Source organism: Neurospora tetraspora, assembly GCF_033439725.1.
Source record: "Neurospora tetraspora strain CBS 560.94 chromosome Unknown B0H65scaffold_2, whole genome shotgun sequence".
NCBI lineage: Eukaryota > Fungi > Ascomycota > Sordariomycetes > Sordariales > Sordariaceae > Neurospora > Neurospora tetraspora.
This window is the reverse complement of record NW_026944384.1, coordinates 2,625,147-2,647,213: the sequence shown is the minus strand read 5'-3', so window position 1 is coordinate 2,647,213 and position 22,067 is coordinate 2,625,147. Positions and strand designations below refer to the sequence as shown.

Below are 22,067 nucleotides of genomic sequence, written 5' to 3'. Positions count from 1 at the left end.
GTTGTCCTGAAAACTATATGTGGTAGGAGAATGATCCATCCCTCGGAGACAGCACTCAACATCCGAGACTTAAAGCCTGTGTTATTCCGTCATCTACCCATCATATGTACACTCTACCATCTTATCACACCAGCAGCAAGAATTCGATGGATGCTAGCAACTAGGGTTGAAGAATCGAGGTTGATACTTGGGTGAGAGTGACTGGTATCTGGAAGTGCTTCAAAATGAGCAACGCTATATATTTCCCCTTAACTCCAATTCCACCTCGTCTACTCGAGGTATGTACATATGTATAACTGACAGCACTTCTACAACACTCGATGAGATCTACGCATCTAGTGACTACCTAGTCTCCCTCATCTCCCCGTATTTACCTAACATTCCATCACAGTCAGCGAACTGACACCATCATGTCTATGAACAAAACCTCCCTTCTAAAACACCACGCCCAACCAAATAAAGCAAAACGATGCTTAATCAAGAAGGCTACGATACCCTTGATTTCCATGAGCCTGACCACCAGTCAAGCTCCTCCCATCCTCATAAGGCGGCGGAGGCTCCTGTTGTCCCCGACCAGCCACAGATGAGAGACTAGAATGCGCCGTATGGAACGGATTTCCAGCTATGCTGCCCAGGACACCGGTTCCTTGCTGTGGAGGAGGTGGTGGTGCAGGAAGGCTGTTACGAGCCGACGATCCCAATGCTTGCAATGCTTGAGACTGAGCTTGTGTCGCCCACATGGCTGTCATGGCCATCATTTTGCCAAAGTACTCTTGGATGAAGGACTCGCTGTATTTGACACCATCATTAGTTTTCCGTTGGTAAAATGATGGGGGGGGGGCAGGTAGGTAGGTAGGACGAAGAAGTACTTACGTATAATAGCTATGCGCCGAGTTATGAGGACTAACAAGGTTATGCGCCAACTCATGCGCAATAGTGACCCACCACCAAACCGTCGCCTCGGCTCTGCCCACGCCACCACCAGCATCATTTGGCCCAAACCCGGTCAACTTGGCCAAATGAAGCTGGGAGAAGAAGCGGTAGTTGCAGAAGATACTGCCGCTCTTGTTGAACGCAATTGTTGGACCTTGCTCATCGTAGTAAATATGGAGTGAGTGAGCGGGTAGGTTGTACACATTCGCCACGTCCTTGAGGAGCGTCTCGAACTTGCTGATGCCGGCAATGTTGGAGCTGAGGAACTGGCCCGGGTTGACGGAAACATCCTTGGCGAGGAAGACGCGCATGCCACCGGGCGCTTCTGCGACAAAGTTCATGTTGGTAGCAGGCGTTGAGTCGCAGTAAGTGGACTGTTCGGTGATCTCCGTCTGAGTAGGAGGAGCGAAGACACCGGAGGAATCGTGCGCGCGTGTGGATTTGATGGCGCTGAGCAAGTTCTGCTGCACCACCGCGGGCGAGGTCACTCGTCCGTCGTTGTTGTCGCCATCAGCACCACCACCACCACCACCACCACCACCACCACCGCTGCCGCTACCACTGCCGCCGCTACCAGGTCCCAATTGCTCAGGTGCGCGAGTACCGGGTTGCTGGGTGGGTGGCCTGTTCGCGTCGTTATCAGCCTCGAGGCCCAGTGACTTCTTGATGCCGCTAAAGAAGTCTCCGAACTTCTTGATGGGTTGAGGGGCTGTGTCAAGGTCGGAAGAATCATCGAAACCTCCCGGCATACGAGGATGGTCGGGCTGCCGAGGGGTTTGAGGGGCCCTGGCAACGGTGTTGTCGGCGGTAGCTACCTGTTGCTGTGCCCAGTCCTTCTCGCGTTCACGGATTCTCTGCTCTTCCGCCTCAAGCGCCTTCCGTCTCTCTTCCTCAGCAATCCGGGCCTCTGCAGCCTTCGCTCTAAGAATGCGGTCAACATTGTAGCCGCGCGCTCGGAGCTCCAGAAGATCCAGCTTGAGGAATGGCTCGATGAAGAAGTAAGCTTGCTGACCATGGCGGCTCAGCAGCATCGTGCAGATAGCCTGGCCAACCTGGTACAAGTCTGGACTACGGCTGTGTGTCGAAATGTAAAGAATCCAGTTGCCGTCCCTATACACAGCGGCCGCAGAACGCTTTTCGGTATGTTGCTGGTTGTAACCCTTGAGTGATCGCCTAAGAGCCAAGGAGGTGACAGCTTTCACCTGCAAGTTCTTCTCCAACCACCTGGCATCATGCTTGATGGAAGACTTCTTGTACTTGGAGTACTCAAACAAGAAGATCTTGGAGCGCTCAATGACAAGCTTGCGCATGGTGGCCGCAATATCCTGCTTCTCAGCGGCAGGGCCGATTCTGTGCTCCATAGAGACTTTGCTGCTGATCGCCTCGGACCCCAGTGCGGCGTAAAAGGCCTCGAGAGAATCGTCCTCAGGTGCAAAAAGCAAGGAGTCCTTGAAAAGACGATAGCAGATAATGTCGTCCAAGATTGTAATCTGCTGAGGTGAGGCGAGCTGATACTGTTTGATAGGCGCATCATAATCGCCCGAGTCAGACTCATCCTTGGTGCTTGAGATGTCGCGAGAACCGAGAAGCCATGCAGATGTGGTCATCTTCTTGAACAACTCCTTGTCTTTCTTGAGAGTGTCCAACTCATCCGCCAGAGACCGGAGGAGATTAAGATATTTATCTGAGCTCTGTAAGGTGCTCAATAGTCTCGCCGGTTCGCTACATGCCATAAGGGCAATCTCCGGCTTGGTTGGTTCTTCCTTCGCACCGCATTTGAAAAGAAAGACGTTAGCGTTGGGACCAAAGTCAACGAAGTCGAAGATCTCGCCGTAGGTAGAGGATGTTCCAAGGTAGCAGTTCGGAGGAATGATGTAGACCACCTTGGTTTCACCCTTCTCGCTGGACACTTTCCGTCGTGTTACGGGAATGATGGCGGAACTCCGAAGTTTGGTAACGTGAGATAATCCCAGTTCCGCAATACGGGTTGTAAAATAGCTGAATACCCTGACGGCTTCCTGGTGATCCTTGGGTGGACTAGCGATCAGTCTGCCAACGCACTCCAAGATACTTGGATCCCGCGCGACGCCGAACTTGCTGGCATGATCATGAAGGTCTCTACGCAGGATGTCGTATCCAAGAATTGCTGCATCTGGATTCGTGAAGCAATGGGAAGGACGGACAAGCTTCTTCTCGTTCCCTTGGAGCGGCAAGATGGCGTTGTCGATCCTAGACAGGTTGTAAGTTCCGTACTGATTGAGCTGATAGTTATTGATGAAGTACGCCATGGAATTCTTCCGAGTGTCCGCATTAGGCGAAGTCATCATGTCGATCAGCTCAGGGACCGCCGGATAAGGGCGCAACCCGAGCGAGAAAAGAAAGGCGCCCTCAGGGCTGTTCGCCTTCCAGATGCCTGGCCAATGGAGAGTCGGAAGTTGCAAAAGCCGCAGAGAATCCTTGGGCTCGTAGAGCTCAGACAGTTTATAGAGTTTCTCAGTACCCTTTCTAGACTCTGGTCCCCCGGACGAGGTACCGTCTTCGGCAGGACAGAGTTTGGACTGCTTTAGCCTCTTCATATCCTCAGCCGGGATATCGTTCTTCACCGAAGCAAGGTACTTGATAAGCTCGACATGACTCCATTTCTTGGCCCCGGCTTCTCCCTCAGCGGCAGGTGCGGGATTCAAAAGCCTGGTGAAGATGGTTTCCAAGTCAAGAGTCTTACGAACTCCCAAAGCCACCAAGAACTTCTCTTTGAGTCTGTCACAGCCCTCGATGGTCGGAAGATCGTGGAAAAGCTTGACACTAGAAAAGAAAGACTCCTTGGGCTTGCGCATGCCCAGCTTTGTGGGTATGACGGTCAGGTGTTCCAAGGCTGACACCACGGATGACTTATCGCTAGGACTCAAGTTATCCCAGTTCTTTGAGAGAACCGAAAGGACTTGTACAGAGAACTTGCTTGACTTTGTAAGATCTTGCTCCTCATTCTTGCTAGATGCATATGCGATCAAGAACCTGAGCCAAGGGACGATACCTAGAGGCTCCCAGCCAATCGACTGTAGCTGGACTTCAGGAATATCGGCTGTAAAGGCGACAGGTATAGTGGTTGGGGGAATAGGTAGTGTCGCTGGTATCCTGTTGTTGAGATAGTTCTTGATGGAGCCCAAGGCAATGATTTCACCGCCATTCCCGTCGTCAGAAATTGTAGCCACAGCAACATCGAGAACATGCTGGATATGGTGGGATTTGAGTTCACCCGAAGCGGCAGTCTTGGCTAACCACACCACGAAATGGTGGAGTTGCTGCTTGTCCATGGCCTTCGAGCCCAGTTCCTTGACAACATCTTCGACAGTGATTTGTTCGAGCAACCCATAATCTATAAGTTTCTGAATGAACGGGGCGGCTTGCATGTCCTTCAGTATGATGGGGATTCCGCTCAGGAACTTTGCGTAATCCTCAGAAAACAGTCGGACCTGATTCGTCTGCAAGACACCCTGAGAAGAATAAACCTCGATAGAGGCCTTCCGGTAAGAGGTCCAGAAGGCTTCCTCGATGATCTTCGCTACCTGGGCGCTTGGAGTAGAGTCTTCGAACGAGTAAGTCTTGAGGATATGGAGAGCCTCTGCCACGAATTTCTGGACATGCTCAGGAGCATATCCTGACCCCTTTTTGCTGTTGCTGGAACTGGATATCCTCTTCAGCTTCTCGTTTAGGTCCGACATGTCATTGACAAAGGCGAGTCGTGCAATAATGCCTGCCACACGAAGCATTTCGATGTTCCATGTTCGTACCCAGCGAGCATTCAAGTCGATGGCTTCGCGCTCCACGGTCGGGATGACTGAGGGCGCAGAAATGTGCATGCCGGCACCAGTGGTCTGGGTGGTGGGGAAGCCGATGAAGACGCGTCCACCAGGCTTCTTGCTAGGCAACACGGAGGAGAAGACATCGATGGCCTTGGCAGCCTTGTTAGAAGCAACAGACTCCTCTGAGGCAACAGTCTCATCGTACGAGGAAGTTAGAAGGGCAATCCGAGTGGTTTTCGGTGGAGGCTTCTTTGTTGCACGCTCCAGTTCAGCTGCAAATGAAGGAGAAACGCTGGTGGCTATTTGGGCCGCAGTGATGCGGAGGAAAATGGTCGAGGTGGAAACAGCAGTGAGATCCTCGGCTATTGCTTCCTGAATTTCCTTCTCTTCCTTTGCCGCCTTTGTGCGCTGTGCCGTCTGAGCGGCGGACGAAGTAAACCTGGAAAAGAATCCCTTCAGACCAGAAGGCTCTGGTGTGTATGCAGATTCGGTCGACTTGTTTGACGATGACGCGGGCGTAGGCTTCCAGCCTAGCACACTCATAAAGCTGGCATCTATCTGAGTGCTGGTTTGTTCAGCTGCTGTGAGCTTCATGAGGCCATTCTTGGTCTTAGTTTCGAGGTCTCGTGGAATAGAAATCTGAGCGCTAGGTGATGACTTCTTCTGTAGGGCGAGAACTCTCCAATCGTCGATCCAGAACTCGATCTTCTGCAGGGAAACGAAGGTCAAACTGGTTCCAAGGAACTGACTGACGGACAGCAAGTTAGGCAGAGGCGTTGTTGTGTTCCGGTAATCGAGAACAAAGGCGGTCTCGCGACTATGCTGTTCAACCGGAAGTTGTAGCTTTCTGGTGAACAGGGCGTTTCCCTTCCAGTAGAACGCCATGGCTTCCTTCCCTGAGCTGATGAATGGCTCCTCGCAATCAGCAAAGACGCTGTAAAAGCCAACACCAAAAGCACCAATCTTGGTCTCATCCGGGTTGCCCTCGGCTATCCTCTTCAAGCGTGCCCAATCTGTGTTGGCAAACGGCTGGCCATCATTCTGCACTAATAGGCGACGGAGGGTGTGATGGGTGAGGGTGTGCTTGAGAAGCTCGGAGGGGTCCGTGGTGTTCGGGGCCGGAACAGTGACGGAGGGTATGGTCTCCCATTTGATCTTGACCGTGGTTGCCTGGGCATCGGCGGCGTTCTGAATGAGTTCTCTGAGCGTTGTCCATTCTCCAGAGTATCTGGCCAGGACCTTGTCGATCAGGGCCCTGGTATCGACGGTGACTGCTTCTTCATCCTCGCCGTTCTGCAAAGCAGCGGCGCGAAGCTGTGAATAGTCCATGGTCTGAGACTATGGATGAGTGGGACGCCCTGGTTTACACCAATGAGCCGAGGAACTACGTTATACGATCGATGAGTCTATGATATATCGTCTTTCCGGGAGTATGTGAAGTAAAAGTGGTGGTATGTATTAAGTTGCAATGTAGTAAGGACGATGTGCTGTGAGTAGAGTATGCGGTAAGGAAAGTGAAAGTGGCGGATTGTTGTTGAATTATTGTTGAACGAATTGAAGTGTCCGGAAGGAAGAAGTCCAAGGCATCCGGATGGAAATGTCGCGGCCTAACAAGCGAAGATTCAGTGTGTGACCTGAATACACCAATCCCAGCCAGAAACAGTCCCGTCGTGAAGTCGGTTGTAAGGGTGAAAGGTAGCTGAATGCAGATGTATGAGAATGAAAGGTCTATTGGATGGTCGTGAACGCCTCATCCCGTCATTGTTCATTATGTCCAGACCGGCCTTCCACAGGGGCAGGCTAGCAGGGTCCCCTTTCAGCGCAGGGTACCCCTAAAACTCCACTAAAACAAATCCCCGCCATGCCTTCCAGGCACCAGGCAGGCAAGAGGGTTTGCCACTGCCCGGACAACAATGATGGGCCAAAGAGCTTCCAGCAGCCAAATAAAAAGACGGTGACAGAACGACACAGGAACGGTTTAGAATCACGAGGGTGCTAAGCTTACTAATAATCCATTACATGTAGCGTGCCGCTAATAAGACTGATAATTATACTGTACGAAAGAGTGTTTTACTCCCGCCGATGCCAAACTGAATTCTGCGTAATAATCCTCATCGTCGGTCATGCCTTGCTTTCCTATCCCTGCTCCTGCTCCGACCAGGACTATGACTGCGCCTTCTGTGGTGGTGATGTCTTCCCCGGTCTCTGCTCCGATTCCGATCTTCATCTCTCGTCCTATCATCACGGTGTGAACGACGCTCAGGGCTCCGGCTTCTGCGACTAGGACGGTATTCTCTCCCTCCTCGGTCTGCCGGCCCATCACGTCTCCGGTCACGACTGCGGCTGTCATGTCTATCCCGTTCACGATGGCGCTCCTGATCACGCTCCCTGTCGCGGCCATGACCACGTTCACGACTTCTGCTCCTGTGTCTCCGCTTGTGATGTCTCTCTGAGTCGCGGTGCCTTGCTCTCCTCGATTCCCCTGCTTGCGCTTCCTTCGGGGCTGGTGTTGTTATCGGTTGTTCAGCGGAACCCTCCTCTGTTCGTTCTGGGATTTTGGAGCCTTGGACCTCGATAGCATTCGCGCCACTGGTGTTTCGTGGCGTGATAGGCAAGCCCAATGCGCGGTTGATGGCATCCTCTTCTGCTTCCTTTATCCTGCGGATTTCTTCGCGGCGCTCGCGCGCCTCCTTCTCCTCCTCGGTTTCTCCAGCGTTCGCAGCTGATGGTTCTGCCTTGGCGTACCAGTTGAGATCCCGCCCTTTGGCCCAGCGACCAACTGGGGCTTTCAGACTGTGGCCGAGATAGTTCTCGCGGTGTGCTGAGTTGGCGACATCGTCCCAGCTGAAGTTGACGCCGCCTCGGGAACCCGACTTGCGGACGGTCGAAAGAAGATCCATGGGGGATGATATCGCGGATGGGTTTCTTCCAGGACTTTGTGGTCGCGTATCGAATGTGAGCGTAAAATTTCCTTAATAATCTGTTTGGGTTTGCTTGTACAAAGTGACGTGGGTGAAAGTGTTGAATGGATGAATTTCTGCGATTCTTGTCGTTGAATTGCGTTGAGGTAGGCAGAACGGGCCCACTCCAGTGTCACTGCGGGATGTGGGGCCCTCCACTGTCCAGGTCACTTCCATTTCCAGGGGACAAGGTCCGCTGAAAGGCTGCAGCTAGCGCGGGGGGTGCGGTGCCTGCCGGATCTTCCACCCCACCCAAACGCGTCGACGCCATGCTTCAATCTTCATCCGAATACTCGAGCATCATAGCCACGACTTCCACTTTCCACCTACCACAGCTTCTTTGACTTCAACTGCAGTCATTTCCGTTATATTTACATCGCCCTTGCACTCCCAACCACACAATCTGTCATAAATAGCGGTCCCTTGCTCTTGGATCCCTTCCCTCGAACTCTTGTCTAGACACCTCTCGAGTCGCCACAGTCTAGGCCGCGAACTTGTCTACACCTTTTCGCGAACCCTTTCGGCAGTGTATACAGCATCAAGGACAACCGGCACCTCGCAAAACTACCAACTAGACGTATTGCATATAAGGCAGCAACAATGGCGTTCGACCCAGCGGCCAACGCCGGCCCTCCTCTCGACGAGATCCAATGGCACACCCCTCCTCAGTTCGAAGCAGGCATCCACTCCAACAGCATCCTATACTACTTCGCCCAGTCTCCCTTCTATGATAAGACCTCCAACAATGAGGTCGTCTTCCAGCAGGGTCTCAACAACCAGGCCATGTCCCAATACCTTGCCACCAGGGAGCTATTCGAGAGTCGACTAAGGGAAATGTCTGGGCTAGAGTTCATCGTTGCTCAGGAACCCGCTGAGACAGGTCCGGGAATGGGTACAGGTGTGTGGGTTATCAACAAGCAGACGAGGAGGAAGCGCCCACCGGCAAACCCGGCGAGGCCTGAGGACGGCCCGCCCGATGAGATCATCGTTCATTCGGTCTACTTTGTGGTGGGCGAGAACATTTACATGGCACCCACACTGGCAGATGTTCTTAGCTCCCGAATCGTATGTCCTCCGTGTAACAAGAGCTCTCTTGCAATCCGTAATGCTAACTCACGTCTTTGCCATCCAGGGAGCAATCGCCACCGCCATCACCAAGACCCTCCCCCTAGTAGACGAAGTATCAGACTGGGCTCCAGCCGTCGGCCGCCGCTACATCACTCCCACCCAACCATCCGCCAGCGCCGGTGCAGCCAGCGGCACAACCAACTACACCGCCTCCCGAACCGCCACTCCTCTCCCCGAGGGTCTTCCCAGCGCGACCACCAACAAACCCGGCGCCAAGACCGGCGGCGGAACCAGCACAAACGACCCCCTCCTCGACTCCCTCCTCATGGAAGAAGCCCTCCTCACGCACGAACGCTACGGCACCGAATACATGGACGAGAACCCCATCACCGGCAAGCCCGGCGACTTCCACCTGACCTCGACCGGCCGCAAGGCGCAAACCAAGAGCGCGTTGACCCTTAAGGAGGCGGCGGCCGCGTTGCCGGCTTTGAATACGAAGGGCTTGGGAGCGGCTGGAAGTAATCCGCTTGCTAAGGGCGCGGCCGCGGCGGCGGCGGCTGCGAATGCCGTGACGGGTAAGGAGACCAAGAGCCCGAAAACGCCGGGTGGAGGACCGCCGAAGCCGAAGAGGAGGAAGAGTAAGAATGTTGTTACTACCCCCGGTGCGGCTTAGAAGGAGCACGGGCAGGGAAGTAAAAAGGAGGGAAAGAAAGGGAAGAAGGGGGAGAAAGGGAAAAATAAGCTTGGTTCTGCTTGATCGGAAAAAGATGCATTCAGATAAAGCGGCGTTGATTACACATGGTTGGATGGCATTTGGCTTTTAGGCACGGCGGTTAGATACCCTAGAATGGTGGACGAGATACACTACGTGGTGTCCATGATATTTACACATAGCGGGCGTTCCCAGAAGCGACGGGACGAGGAAGCACTTTCGCTCTCGTTCTCCGAAGTAAATAACAATAAACGGAGTTAATTTCACCATAAGTTAAGGAGAATCAATACTTCCAACGTCCATATCCGCGGGCAGAAAAGAAGCACACATATCATTGAACAAAAAGGAGAAGCATCATGCAATAAACCAAACAATCAAAACGCCCTTTCTGATTACTCAAACCCAGACCTTACTTCTGAAATCCTATCTACCTATATACAACTCCGTGATAATCATACCTATTTTCTACTCAACAACCCACCCCTGCCCCACCACCTTCCTCTGCCTGACCTTCCTAGCCGGCAACGGCCACCCCATCCCCCCCGTGCCCTCCGCTCTCAAATACGGCACCACCCAAACCTCCCTACTCTCCTTCCCATCGCCACTCTTCTCGCTCCCGTTCCCCTTAACCTCCTTAATCGGCTTCCCATACGTAATCAACGGGGTCCCCTTGGCCAGACTCGCCAGCTGACCCGCCGTCAAGTCCGTCAGCGCATGCATCCTCGTCTTGGCCCGCTTCTGCCCGTCCGCGCCCGTGTTGCCTGCCTTTTGCAGGTAGGCGTACACGATGTAGTCCGGACACTCGTCCACACTCAAATGGGCTAAGGGGGAGGAGGGGTGGATGTAGACTAGTTTTTCTTCTAGTTCTAACTTGTGCCCGTCTTCTCCCTCCAACGGGATGAGAGGGAGGTAGGGAACGTCAATGGCGCGCTTAGGTTTGCGGTACATTTCGGGAGGCGTGGGCGCTTTGTCGGCGCGGATGGCGACTTGGTCGATGAAGCCCGCGGCAACCATTTGTTTTAGGGCTTGCACCTGTTTTTGCGAGGGGGGATCGAGCGTGTCGGGCACGGAAAGGTTGGCGAAGGCGGGGATGTTGGTCCGCAGGAGGTCGGTGAGCTGTTTTTGGAGTTGCTTGATTTCTTTGAGGACCTTGAAGCGAACGAAGTGGGAGTCGCACCAGGACTCGGTCGGGTCGTGCGCGAATTCGCCGACGACTTGGAGCAGCTTGATGGCGTCGGACTTGTCGTCGAGGTAGCAGAAGTTCTTGTGGGCGGCGTTGAAGGCGGCGCGGATCTTGGCGCGGCGGTCGTCGGCGAGGACGTCTTCGGTGGTGCGGAAGGTGACTGCTCCTCGGTTGTCCTCGTCGTCGTCGGAGCCGTCGTCGTTTTTCTTGGATTCTTGGACGGAGGCGGCGGGGATGGCTTGGTTCTCGGGGATGTAGATCTCGCCGGCTGAGAGACCGGCCACGAGCGCGACGGTGTACGGCAGGCAGTCGTGGAGGTGACCGATGAGAAGGATGCGGGCGAAGCGGGGAGAGAGGGGGAAGATGGACATGGTAGATCCGATGGGGGTGACCTGGCCGGTTTGGGAGATGGCGTTGAGGTAGGTCAAGAGCTTCTCGGCCTTGATCAAGCTCTCACGCGGTGGAGGCGTGGGGAAGGGGAAGTTGACGACGTGCTGGAGGTTCATGGACTTGAGCTGCAGCACGACACCCTCGATGGGCATGCGGAGCAGCTCGGGCTCCGAGAACTCGGGGAAGTCTCGTTCGTAGACGGCCGAAGAGTAGAGTCTCCAGCAGTGACCCGGACCGGTACGACCGGCACGACCGGCACGCTGCTTTGCGCTGGCCTTGCTGATCCAGCCAATCTCGAAACTCTGGACGCCACTGACGGGGTCGTACTTTCTCTCCTTCGACCTGCCGGTGTCAAACACGTACTTGATGCCGGGAATCGTCAAGGATGTTTCGGCGACGTTGGTAGCCAGGATAACCAGACGGTGGCCCTCTGGGGGCGGCTCGAACACCTTCATCTGCTCTTTCGTGGGGAGCAGAGAGAAAAGAGGTAGGATATGCATCTTCAACGGCCCTGTGCCAGATTCTTCGTCCTCAATCTCGAACTCCTTGTCTTCCTCCTCGTCCGACGCAATAGAGATATCGTCGTCGTCTCTGTCGTTGATGTTGCGGTCGTCGTCGACCTCGCCGAAGTCAATGTCTTCGACTTCCATGGGTGCCTCGTTCGCAGAGATCCGCACCTTGGTGGTGCTGGCGGTATTCATGCCGCCACCAAAACGCGCCTTCAACCGTTTGCTGAGCTGGGCAATCTCACCCTGACCAGTCATGAACACAAGCATGCCACCAGGGGGCAGTTTCCTATGACCCCTGCAAATCTTGCGGAATGCCTCATCAACGTAGTCGTGGTTTGTCTTCTTGGCAAAATGCATGGTAACAGAGTGCTCACGACCTTCTACCTCGATGATGCGGGGAGTGGTGTGGAACAGGTTAGAGTTTTGGGTGAATTCCTCGACTCTGAGGGTAGCAGACATGATAACGAGCTTGAGAGGCTTGATCGTGGGGTCTTCCTCCGCCAGCTCTCGCCTGAGCTTAACCACTCTGCTAAGCATCGCAATCAGGATATCGGTATTGACGCTTCTCTCGTGAGCTTCATCGATGATAATGGCAGAGTACTTGCGAAGAGCAATATCGATGGCCGCCTCACGAAGCAAGACACCATCTGTCATGAACTTGATGGCCGTCTTGGAGTCAACGGTGCCTTCGAATCTGATTTGGTAGGAAACCACATGCGAGTAATCGCCCATCTCTTCACCAACACGCTTCGACATACTGACAGCGGCGACACGTCTCGGCTGGGTAACACCAATCATGCCAGGAGTAGGTCCATCGGGAACACCGTATCCAGACTCGAAGAGGAACTGGGGAACCTGTGTAGTCTTACCGGAACCGGTGGCACCGCAAATAATGACAATGTCGTTGTCGTGAATGGCCTCCATAATCTTCTGTTCCTCTGCAACGACTGGTAACCTGAATCGGGTTTCCTGGATCTCGGGCGTCCTGGTTACTACCACGGCGAAAGCCTTGCGGGAATCATTCTTTGTTGGTTGCAGCTCGATAGGCAGAGGCTCTTGTTCGACCGGCCGAGGCGTAAAGTTGGCAGGTTTCGGTATCTCGAGAATGCTTGATTCGGCAGGCTTGTAACCCAAAGCTTCGTTCCTCGCCTGATGCGCCCAAGCCTTGAAAGCCGAAGACTTTGCTTTTTTGTCCTCTTCCGCATCCTCCATGTCCTCGTCGGATTCTTCCGCGGAACCATCGTCGTCTGAATCCTCCTCGGAACCCTCTTCCTCCTCTTCAGATCCATCCTCTTCCCCAGATTCCTCATCATCATCCTCCTCCTCTTCACTGCCTTCTTCCACGCTGCCTGAGCCACTACCCTCGGACTCTTCATCGTCTGAGCCCTCTTCGCCCTCCGAACTGAAACCGTCCCATTCTACCACTTCTGGCACAGGGATGACCGCTGGAGCTTGTGATGATGTAAAGTTGTGCTTTGTTTTTACACCTCCTCTCTTTTGTCTCTTGGCAAGTATTGGGCGTCCCGACTCGTCGACCTCCAGAGGGCGCTTGAGACCAGCACCGACTGGTACTGGCACACTCGTTGTCGTTGTCGTCGCTTGTGTTGGTGTAGGCTCGATTGTCGCCGCTAACGTAGTCTTTGTCTTCTCGGCTGTTGAGTCCTGCTCATCTTCCGAGCCCTCTGAATCCTCATCGACCGCAGCAGGCTTGGGCTGCGGTACTGGTGCACCTTCCTTCACCTCTCGCTTTTCGTAAAGTTTCTTGGCCGCCTCCTTCTCTGTTATAAGTCCAGCCTTTGCTTCCCTGACAAGCCGGCTGAGCTCCTCCTTTTTGGTCAATTTTGTCTGGCCTAGTGACTTTGTGCTCGAGAATAGGGTGGTGTCGATCTTGTTAGCGGCAAGCTTGGCCAGGAGTTCGCGGTTCTCGTCCTTCTTGAGCTTCGCATCGATGTACTTTTCGAGTCTCTTCGCCTTCTTGCTGCTGACTTGGACACCCTCGGGCCTCAATTCCTCCCGTAGCTGGGCCTTCTTCTTTTCGGCATCTGTGGTGGTGTCCTGCCCGGGAGCGATCTCGAGGGCGTTGGTGTCTTCGGGGTCTTGTGTTCCCTTGCTCCTCGACCGCTGGCGATCAAGCTGCTTGCGCTTGCGCTGACGCGGCACGTATTTCCCGCCTTGGGCGACCATCTTGTTGTTGGGTGTGCTCGGGGGGAGCGGTGATGGCAGAAATGGGGACCTGTGTCGCGACGGCAGAATGCAGCAAGATGCCAATGTCACTAGGTACCCTGAAGATTTGAAGATTAAATCTTGTCCGCCCGGCAGAATTCCTGCGCTAAAAGTGGTACCCCACGTTTTTGGAGCTGTTGCGGGTCCAGGAACCCGGTTACAGTGCACGTACAGTGTTCTATCTTTCACGGGTCCATCTCGAACCTCTGCAGTCCAGGCTCCATCATCAACAAACATCATGATGGATCCCAAGTCTAGACTTTGTATAGTGACATACTGAGAGCAGCCTACCAGAAGTACCCAAGCCGAAGTTATTCACATACAATCTTGTCCTTGAGACATACACAGCCTTCCGAGTCCTTCAACTTATCGAAACTACAACACATTCAGAGACCACCATGTCTGAGAACGCAGTTAGGGAAGAGCCATTCCCGGCACCTTCCAGGCAGGCAACTGGGCTTGTCAACGGAGTGGAAACTGAGGTTTCATCAATGAACTTCTCAGACAAGATCATGGTCACCATCTCTCAAAGCGGGCGACTTGCTCAATGGGTGGGTTCAAGAGCGCCGGACGTCATCTCACTCACGATACTGACATGCTGCCTTTAGGTCCAAGTACCACTAGCCGCACCTTCGTCAGCTTCGGTTGACATGGCTCTTCCCGGCGCCGGTAGCCTGTTACCATCAGAACATTTGACAGCAACGACACTTCTTGGAGGTGGGAATGAGGAGAGGGAGACTATGGGCCAGCTTTATGCCAGCCAGATTGCCAGTCTCTTAACTTTGCGCAATCCCAATGAGCAGCGGTCTTTGTTGCTTGGTCTGGGCCTGGAGAAGGTCGACACCACTACTAGCGAGTCCTTCTATGACGTGGTCGAGTTGGTACAAAAAGTCCTTTGATGATAATGCCTTGGAGTAATTCATATCTCGGAGCAGGAAGTTCGGATACGTTATCGCGGTGAAAAGTGGTGGTGAAGCGGGGAACAGAAGCCGTATGTATGGTTGTCGGGAGCGAGCATGTTCGTAACTCGGTGGATGAGGATGAGTGAGGGCTCCTCCGTCTGAACACAGGCTCTGGAAAGACAGAGAGACTGCGGCTTGGCCTCTTAAATCATTTTGACCACAGAGAAATTGTAGAACCCAGACAGAACGAGGGCATGGAACCTGATCTTGCAGACTTAAAAAGTTTTGTGACTTAAACAAAAAGCGACTTCTGGCAGGATCGACAGTTTCGAGCAGAGACCAAACGGGATGATAGGATGAAGTTGAGCGCAAGAGGGGCTCGAGGAGACGAGCTGAGCGACAAGGCTTGGCCAATGACCCTAACCCTGTCAGGTTGAGCAGGAAAATGTGGCTGGTGGAACTGGCAGGCTTGCCTTGGCGCACTGCAATTGCAGAGAGACAGTGTGGCTTGCGTGCGTGGTGCGGCTTAAGCCCGGAGCTTGGACCACCACTCGTGCCCACCAAAAAAAATACACAGCCCTAAATTTGACTTGTACGAGACCCGTGAAGCGAGTCTCTTGGAAGCATCAACCGACGTCGACAGAACGAGCTTCATCGGCACCACCAGCAGACAACATGGTATGGCAATTGCTGCACGACTATCGCAGGACGAAACGCTGATTCAGTCACTATGTAGCCTACTCGGTTTTCCAAGACAAGAAAGCACCGCGGACATGTAAGCGCCCCCTCGAACTTTGTCGTCGCCGATGTGACAGATGACTGACTTTGGTGATTTTATAGGTTTCCGCCGGTAAGGGGTATGTCGCGAACCACTCGGCCGACCGATAAACTCGAACATGTATTGACAACATTATTCCAGCCGTGTCGGCAAGCACAGAAAGCATCCAGGGTACGTATCGCCGCTTTTGCATATTTGAAGGGGGGAAATCATGATGCTAACAACGGGAACAGTGGTCGTGGTATGGCCGGTGGTCAGGTATGCCGATAGAAACTCCAACGACTCGATCTCGAATACGCGATACTAACCCGACGAAAAGCACCACCACCGCACCAACCTCGACAAGTGTACGTAACCCCGAAAACAACGGTCGGCGCATGTTGGAGACAGGCGCATGGTTCAACCTCACTTCTCCGACATGCGACCAGACTTTCCCCCACGATATAATGAAAACAAACGCTGACGATGACGGATAGACCATCCTGGTTACTTCGGTAAGGTCGGTATGAGGCACTTCCACCTCCTCCGCAACCACCAGTGGGCCCCTACCCTCAACATCGAGAAGCTCTGGACTCTCGTCCCCGCTGAGGCCCGCGAGAAGTACATCTCTGGTGCCGCCACCGAGACTGCTCCCGTCATCGACCTCCTCTCCCACGGCTATGCCAAGCTCCTCGGCAAGGGTAAGAACAAGCAATTGCAAAGAACTTCCCGAGAAAGCTCGTCTAACAATCACATTCTAGGCCGTCTCCCCCAGGTCCCCATCGTCGTCCGTGCCCGCTACGTCTCCGCCGAGGCTGAGCGCAAGGTCACTGAGGCCGGTGGTGTCATTGAGCTCGTTGCTTAAATTCTGAATGCGGCATGATATATTCAAGGACTGGCGATTTGGCATTACGGTACGAGGGAAACCGGAAACGAACCCGATGGTCATGGATCGAACAGTCGGACAGACGAACAACGACGAGATTCGGTCCCGGAGTCCTGGATTGGGTCAGAGGTGGTTGAAAATCTCAGCGCCTCGTCTGCAGCATTTAGGGAAATGGCAGTTCATTTGCATCGCAACATTGGGTCCGGGAATTCGTTCACAACCGTGCCATGCTGCAGACTGGCGAACTCGGGTGGTCCCGAGAGGGTAACCCGGGCCGCGGCTGCGTCGCAAACTGCTGATTCAGGGGCAAGTAACGAATAAATGAAGGCCTATGCCCGACGGTCGGTTGATCCCATCTATGAGCATTCCTTTGGCCATTGTGAAGTTGAACATCCGTTTAGAAGCCCTTTTCACGCAGGATGGGTTTGCGTGTCCTGTCGTATGTCATGAGTTTCCTAGTGTGAGGCAGTCCTATGCCTTTACCTGCTTCTACCAATCTGTGTTTGGATTGCCGGCCATAACACGGACAGGTCTATGTGATGTAAGTCGTATTGAACTTGGACCAATACATGTGGAGGATCATGAACCAAACCACACTAGCACCAGCTTCCTTTTACAGATGCCCCTTCCCCGCTTCAGACTTCATATGAGGGGGCTCCCATGAGGGGGGAAGGTGATTGCCATTGTTACCAGTCTGCTGGTCTTTCTCTGTACATCGTTTTTCTGATTCAAGTTGCCCATCATGACTGGAAGTCCAGCAGCGATCAAGCTTAACGAGAACGGCATTCCCAACTTCGACGCTCTCCCACTTCGAGATGGTGACCCCAAGTATTCCGCCTGGGGTTTATACGGAGACAAAGACGAGTTGGGAACTCTAAACAGGCTCACCGACGAACGAGTTGCCGAAGCAGCAAAGAACGAGATCAAGACTGGTGTGAGGTACGATTACATTTTACTCCTCCTTGCTGAGTTCAATGATCGATTCATGTAACCTTTCATGTACGATATTCATCAACCCTTTCCTACTGTCTCTGACACCAGCAACCACCACTGGTCTAGAATCTCCCTAAACTGGCCTCTCAACGCCCAAAAAGACTCGGGCTTCTTCAACCGCAAGCTCTTCCACCAAGACCTCTTCGCCAAGCCGCCGCGGTGCGTCAACGACGACGTTTGGACCTTCAACACGCAGGTGTCCAGTCAGTGGGACGGGCTGAGACACTATGCTTACCAGAAGGAGAGGAAGTTCTATAACGGGGTGACGATGGAGGATATTCATGAGGAGGGGAGTGATGTTAATGGGGTTCAAGGTGAGTGAGTGAGTGTGTTCGTTTCTTTCTTCTCTCATGTCTTTCAACTAGACTCTAAAAAATTCCGGTCCATGGATGGATGGCGACGACAAGGGAGAAACTATGGTGGTGAAGAGGCGGAGGAAGTGGAAGGAAGGGTGGTGAAGCTAAGTAACGTGGGAATAACAATAACAAAAAAACAGCATGGGCCCAAAAAGGCATGGTAGGCCGTGGCGTCCTCGTCGACCACCACTCCTGGCGTCTGGAGCAGATCAAGAAGCCGAATCCAGATCCGAGACTGGTCAACTTTGACCACTTTGCTACTACGCCCATTCCTCTTGAGGATATACAAGCTTGTTTGGAAAGTCAAGGGACGGAGATTAAGTTTGGGGATATCCTTTTTATACGATCTGGTGAGTTCACCCCTTTCTTTCTCTTCTTCCCCTTCTTATCCTTTCTTATCCTCCCCTCCCTCCCTGTATTCCCCCCTTTTATCAATTATCCTCCCCCTTCTTTTCCCCCTTCTTCCCCTCCTCTCCTCTCCCTCTGCTCTGCTCTGTTCTGGTCTGCTGTACTCTCTTTCCTACACTCTATTCTAACACCTCTCCCCTCCCAGGTTGGATCCAAACCCACACCCACCTTACTTCCTCATCCCCCTCTACCCTTTTATCCCATCAACAAGTAAACCCCCCTTCCTTTTGCGGCCTGGAACCCTCTGTCCCGCTCTTCAACTACCTCTGGACCAACTTCTCCGCCGTAGCAGGTGACCAGCCCTCTCTCGAATGCTGGCCACCTCTCGCTACCCGTGACCCCGCCACTCATGGAGAGGAATTGAGCTTGCACGAGGTGATGTTAGCGGGGTGGGGGATGCCGATTGGCGAACTGTTCGATCTTGAGGAGCTGGCGAGGGAGTGTAGGGACAGAAAGAGGTGGAGTTTTTTTGTCTGCAGTGAGGTGTGTAATGTGGGAGGGGGGGTTGCTAGGTGAGTTAAATTTTTTTTATTTATTTTTTTTTCCTCTCTCTGCGGAAGCGTGAGATGTCGGAGTGTCTTGCTAATGGATCGGGTTGTTACTAGTCCTCCAAATGCTTTGGCGATCTTTTGAGGATGGGATCTTGATGGATTATGGTGGATGGATATTACGCCGGGTTTCTACGGGGACATATTATGGTTGGTAATGCTTTACGGGGAGGAAGAGAGAGGGCTGCCGTTGAGTGTCCTGTTCTGAATATAACGAGACATGATTTATGGATGCGAATGACAGGTGATCGGTCTTGCTAGACTGTTTGGTTGTGCAAGCAGTCACACGGATGAACATGACTTAGCTGCGCTTCTTCACAGCTAAACTGGCATATACGTTTTAATGAGGCTACCAGAAGATTACAAGAACGCATCCATCATGAGACTATGTTTACTATTTACCAATACGTACAATCGACGAGGTATGTAAACTCGCTAAACGCACTAGCAGGATCCTTCTCAGCAGAGAGGAGAGCATCTATTTGATACCCATTCGTATTTCCATTAACCGCTAACATTTAAAGAAGCAGATGGCTACAATTAATGTCAAGCCCTGAATGTGACACTGTTCAATAACACGTCTTCACCCAGCCGCGCCGTGTCCCCCTTCTTTCTCGTTACTCCCAGAGAACTCCTATGAGACCCTCACTCGATTCCCTGACGTAGTTCCGTATCCTGACGCCCTCTAAGAACTATCTCTCATAAAACCGGAAAAGATTAGCATCCTTTCCATCAATTGGCGTGGTAATCACTTTCGCTTGCGGTCACTTAATGTTAAACCGACCAAGTCAGCATCTGATACCTTCGGGGAAGCGATGGCCAGACGCAAAAAAATGTTCATGTGGATATGGGGGTTGTAAACTTACGTGCTAAGCCTCCTCGAGAGGCTCTGCAACTTCGTATCGTTGTCAGCCTCTCTCGTCGCCCGCTCCAAGGCCTGAGCGCGCTCCTCATCCTGCATCTTAACAACCTCGTCGTGGCTTGGCGGAAGCCTCTCGTTCTGCAAATCGACCTGTCTGGCATCCTCGAAACTGCTGATGGCGTTCTTGATACCCTCGGCACCCAACATGAGAGTACCGGCGGGAAGACGACCACCAGAAACGGTCTTGAGTTCCGTGACCCGCTCGGACTCCTCTCTGAGGACCTGGAAGACACGAGAGAGACGACCAATGGCAAGGATCTTGTTCTTGATCGCCCGTCTCTTGAACTCGATAGACTCGGGGTCTTGATTGGCGCCAGACGTGAGGGCCGGGGAGGCTGGACCGGGCGAGGTTGTCGCAGAATCCTCCCTGAGTTCCTCCTCTGAGCAGGTGCTGAGAATGGCGATGAGCATATCCGTGATCTTCTCGCCGACGAAGGGAAGCGACCAGGTGAAAACGTCCATAAAGTTCGGGAGCCAGTAGGGATGAGGCGTGCAGTTGAACTGACGGATGTTCATAACGTTGTTCTCGTACTTCAACACCGCAGCCTTGTTGTTGTAAACGTCGAGATAGTTGGGCGCGGAGAAAATGGTCATGACACTAGGGAATCCGGTTGTCCTGGTCTTGCGGTACATACGGTAGCCCGCATCCTGGGCCTCGTGCGCGCGGATGATGGAGAGAAGGTTGTTCTTCTCCAAGAAGTGGCAAGCAGCCGAATAGGAGAAGAAATATGAGCAACCTCGTACGTGGTTGTGTACGAAAAAGTCAGTCGTCTTCTCTTGGCCGAAGTCCTCTAGGGGATCGGCCCAGAGGATGTCGCACATGAGGCCTTGTGTAGGGGGCTCGCGGAAACGATCAATCTGCATAAGTCACCGATTTAGTATGCCCACACCATATATGCAATCAAGTGGCTGTTGGACTAACGTTTCTGATGTCGTCGAGAGTATGGAGCTCAGGGCTCAAACCGCCGTGAATGCAGAGGAACTGCTTGTTCATGACTGCCGCCAGCGGCAGACAACAGAACGACTCCATGCATGCCTCGTAGATGGCCTCCGAGTACTTGTGCTTGCACTCGAGCTTGAAGGTGAAGTAGTCGGTCAAATGGCGACACTCGTGGTTTCCGCGCAGCAGCCAGAGGGTCTTGGGGTAGTGGATCTTGAGCGCCCAGAGATACAAGACACACTCGATACTGAAGTAACCACGATCAACGTAGTCGCCCAGGAAGAGATATCGGGTCTCGGCCGGGTCACCACCGACCTCGAAGAGCTTCATTAAATCGTAGTATTGGCCGTGAACGTCACCGCAAACGGTAATGGGAGCGTCCATCTCCAGCAAGTTGGGCTCGGCGCGCAGAAGCTTGGTACCCTCCCTGATGATCCATAGTGCTTGCTCCTCGGTCAAACGGCCCTCGCGGTAGAAATGTTGCTTCAGAAACTGGATGTCGGGCTTGCTGTGGGTTTCGTCCTCGAAGAACTGCTCGTCGCTGGGCTTGAACATGGCAGGCGCCTGGACATCTGGAAAAGGAGGCCAAGACGGCACCTGTTAGAACTTGCAGTACAGAGAAAAGGGGGGGAAAGGCAAGGTGCCCAGTAGTGGTCGCAGTGTCGCAGCGACAGTCATGAACTGACAAGTTCAGGCAAGTGGCGGGGGAGGGAAACCTACCTTTGCAGACACGCTCCATGGTGCTCACTTGGGTGCCATCCTCCATGGTGTGAATGGTGAAGTCGATCTCGGGCAATGGCCTCTTATGCTGGATGGCGCGGATCGCATTGTCAACCTGCTGGTTGTTGAAGGCGCCGGGCGCGCCGGTACCGTTGTTGCTTTCCATATCTTCTGATGGTCACGAATAATGACTAGCAATGGCGGCGAACAAGAGTCTGAGCAGTCGAGTGTCTCGGGATATGTGATAAGGCACAAGCAGACGTGAGGTGGGAGATGTTGGGCAGGGTTACTGTAGTATCCCTAAAGTTGGTCGCCGGACTTGTGCGATGTATTTGGTCGCCAAAGGGAAAAGCCGGCCAAATGGTCGAGTTTGATGGGAGGAAGGCGGTTCTTGTCGAGGAAGTAAGAGCGAGCAATGTAAGGTTGCGAGCCAAAATGTAGGGCTGAAGGAGGAAGGAGTTGGGCGGCCGGCCGAGGAGTTGAAGGAGGCGACTTTTAGGTCCGCGGTGGACTGAGTGGCAGGGGCAGCCAGCATGCACCAGCACTGAACAGCGGGCGGCGTGTGGTTCACCAGTGAATGGAAGGGTGCAGCAGCCAGCAGCAGGCAAAGCTCCGGCTGGGGTGGGATGAGGGGTACAACCTTGCCTTTGCTTCCCGTCGTTCAACCACTGACAACCTGGAAGTAAACGCCCTTTTTGGTCTGATACAAGACGTGTTATTACCGTTGCGTATAATACTTGTTCCAGGAGACCATAGATGAACGGGGAACACGGGGTAAAGGGTAGAAGGTAAGAAGCTCTATGAAATGTTTCTGTCTTCCACTTGTATCTCTCGACAAAGTCCTTGAGGCTGATGCT

The 22,067-nt window shown here is 53.3% G+C and overlaps 8 protein-coding genes across 8 annotated transcripts; 4 read left to right on the top strand and 4 right to left on the bottom strand.

The window, feature by feature from the left end:
- Positions 1 to 153: 153 nt before the first annotated feature.
- On the bottom strand, positions 154 to 6,513 carry B0H65DRAFT_518801 (uncharacterized protein). Its single transcript, XM_062828703.1, has 2 exons — positions 874 to 6,513; positions 154 to 789 (listed from the first exon to the last, which is right to left on the bottom strand). Exons 1-2 carry the CDS (start codon positions 6,060 to 6,062, stop codon positions 474 to 476), a joined length of 5,505 nt encoding a protein of 1,834 aa, XP_062684284.1. The 5' UTR covers positions 6,063 to 6,513; the 3' UTR covers positions 154 to 473.
- Positions 6,514 to 6,530: 17 nt separating this feature from the next.
- On the bottom strand, positions 6,531 to 7,824 carry B0H65DRAFT_456606 (kinase phosphorylation protein-domain-containing protein). Its single transcript, XM_062826302.1, has one exon. The coding sequence runs from the start codon at positions 7,631 to 7,633 to the stop codon at positions 6,845 to 6,847; it is 789 nt and encodes a 262-aa protein (XP_062684283.1). The 5' UTR covers positions 7,634 to 7,824; the 3' UTR covers positions 6,531 to 6,844.
- A 129-nt stretch (positions 7,825 to 7,953) lies between these two features.
- On the top strand, positions 7,954 to 9,770 carry B0H65DRAFT_456604 (mediator of RNA polymerase II transcription subunit 6). The gene is made up of 2 exons (XM_062826301.1): positions 7,954 to 8,758; positions 8,826 to 9,770. Exons 1-2 carry the CDS (start codon positions 8,294 to 8,296, stop codon positions 9,432 to 9,434), a joined length of 1,074 nt encoding a protein of 357 aa, XP_062684282.1. The 5' UTR covers positions 7,954 to 8,293; the 3' UTR covers positions 9,435 to 9,770.
- Positions 9,771 to 9,896: 126 nt separating this feature from the next.
- B0H65DRAFT_537201 (P-loop containing nucleoside triphosphate hydrolase protein) lies at positions 9,897 to 13,858 on the bottom strand (the record flags this gene model as incomplete). Its single annotated transcript, XM_062829068.1, has 2 exons — positions 10,166 to 13,858; positions 9,897 to 9,904 (listed from the first exon to the last, which is right to left on the bottom strand). The coding sequence occupies exons 1-2, from the start codon at positions 13,737 to 13,739 to the stop codon at positions 9,897 to 9,899; spliced, it is 3,582 nt and encodes a 1,193-aa protein (XP_062684281.1). The 5' UTR covers positions 13,740 to 13,858.
- On the top strand, positions 13,845 to 15,034 carry B0H65DRAFT_456600 (uncharacterized protein). The gene is made up of 2 exons (XM_062826300.1): positions 13,845 to 14,329; positions 14,387 to 15,034. The coding sequence occupies exons 1-2, from the start codon at positions 14,177 to 14,179 to the stop codon at positions 14,675 to 14,677; spliced, it is 444 nt and encodes a 147-aa protein (XP_062684280.1). The 5' UTR covers positions 13,845 to 14,176; the 3' UTR covers positions 14,678 to 15,034.
- Positions 15,035 to 15,264: 230 nt separating this feature from the next.
- On the top strand, positions 15,265 to 16,684 carry B0H65DRAFT_105425 (ribosomal protein). The gene is made up of 7 exons (XM_062820483.1): positions 15,265 to 15,358; positions 15,417 to 15,455; positions 15,521 to 15,537; positions 15,600 to 15,629; positions 15,692 to 15,716; positions 15,778 to 15,805; positions 15,935 to 16,684. Exons 1-7 carry the CDS (start codon positions 15,356 to 15,358, stop codon positions 16,300 to 16,302), a joined length of 510 nt encoding a protein of 169 aa, XP_062684279.1. The 5' UTR covers positions 15,265 to 15,355; the 3' UTR covers positions 16,303 to 16,684.
- Positions 16,685 to 16,914: 230 nt separating this feature from the next.
- On the top strand, positions 16,915 to 19,002 carry B0H65DRAFT_456590 (uncharacterized protein). Its single transcript, XM_062826299.1, has 5 exons — positions 16,915 to 17,262; positions 17,383 to 17,630; positions 17,813 to 18,022; positions 18,226 to 18,592; positions 18,686 to 19,002. The coding sequence occupies exons 1-5, from the start codon at positions 17,066 to 17,068 to the stop codon at positions 18,711 to 18,713; spliced, it is 1,050 nt and encodes a 349-aa protein (XP_062684278.1). The 5' UTR covers positions 16,915 to 17,065; the 3' UTR covers positions 18,714 to 19,002.
- Positions 19,003 to 19,245: 243 nt separating this feature from the next.
- Positions 19,246 to 21,376, bottom strand: B0H65DRAFT_422012 (serine/threonine-protein phosphatase 2B catalytic subunit; the record flags this gene model as incomplete). The annotated part of the gene is made up of 4 exons (XM_062824375.1): positions 19,246 to 19,303; positions 19,495 to 20,408; positions 20,473 to 21,062; positions 21,211 to 21,376. 4 exons carry the CDS (start codon positions 21,374 to 21,376, stop codon positions 19,246 to 19,248), a joined length of 1,728 nt encoding a protein of 575 aa, XP_062684277.1.
- Positions 21,377 to 22,067: the final 691 nt, after the last annotated feature.

Coding starts and splice junctions, on each gene's coding strand:
- B0H65DRAFT_105425 (XM_062820483.1), top strand. Junction 15,630..15,691: donor AAGCACAGAAAGCATCCAGG/GTACGTATCGCC, acceptor CAACGGGAACAG/TGGTCGTGGTATGGCCGGTG. Junction 15,806..15,934: donor CCGCACCAACCTCGACAAGT/GTACGTAACCCC, acceptor GATGACGGATAG/ACCATCCTGGTTACTTCGGT.
- B0H65DRAFT_456600 (XM_062826300.1), top strand. CDS start 14,177: ATGTCTGAGAACGCAGTTAGGGAAGAGCCATTCCCGGCACCTTCCAGG. Junction 14,330..14,386: donor GCGGGCGACTTGCTCAATGG/GTGGGTTCAAGA, acceptor TGCTGCCTTTAG/GTCCAAGTACCACTAGCCGC.
- B0H65DRAFT_456606 (XM_062826302.1), bottom strand. CDS start 7,633: ATGGATCTTCTTTCGACCGTCCGCAAGTCGGGTTCCCGAGGCGGCGTC.
- B0H65DRAFT_456590 (XM_062826299.1), top strand. CDS start 17,066: ATGACTGGAAGTCCAGCAGCGATCAAGCTTAACGAGAACGGCATTCCC. Junction 17,631..17,812: donor TGATGTTAATGGGGTTCAAG/GTGAGTGAGTGA, acceptor ACAAAAAAACAG/CATGGGCCCAAAAAGGCATG. Junction 18,593..18,685: donor GTGGGAGGGGGGGTTGCTAG/GTGAGTTAAATT, acceptor GGTTGTTACTAG/TCCTCCAAATGCTTTGGCGA.
- B0H65DRAFT_456604 (XM_062826301.1), top strand. CDS start 8,294: ATGGCGTTCGACCCAGCGGCCAACGCCGGCCCTCCTCTCGACGAGATC. Junction 8,759..8,825: donor ATGTTCTTAGCTCCCGAATC/GTATGTCCTCCG, acceptor TTTGCCATCCAG/GGAGCAATCGCCACCGCCAT.
- B0H65DRAFT_518801 (XM_062828703.1), bottom strand. CDS start 6,062: ATGGACTATTCACAGCTTCGCGCCGCTGCTTTGCAGAACGGCGAGGAT. Junction 790..873: donor TCGGCGCATAGCTATTATAC/GTAAGTACTTCT, acceptor TGTCAAATACAG/CGAGTCCTTCATCCAAGAGT.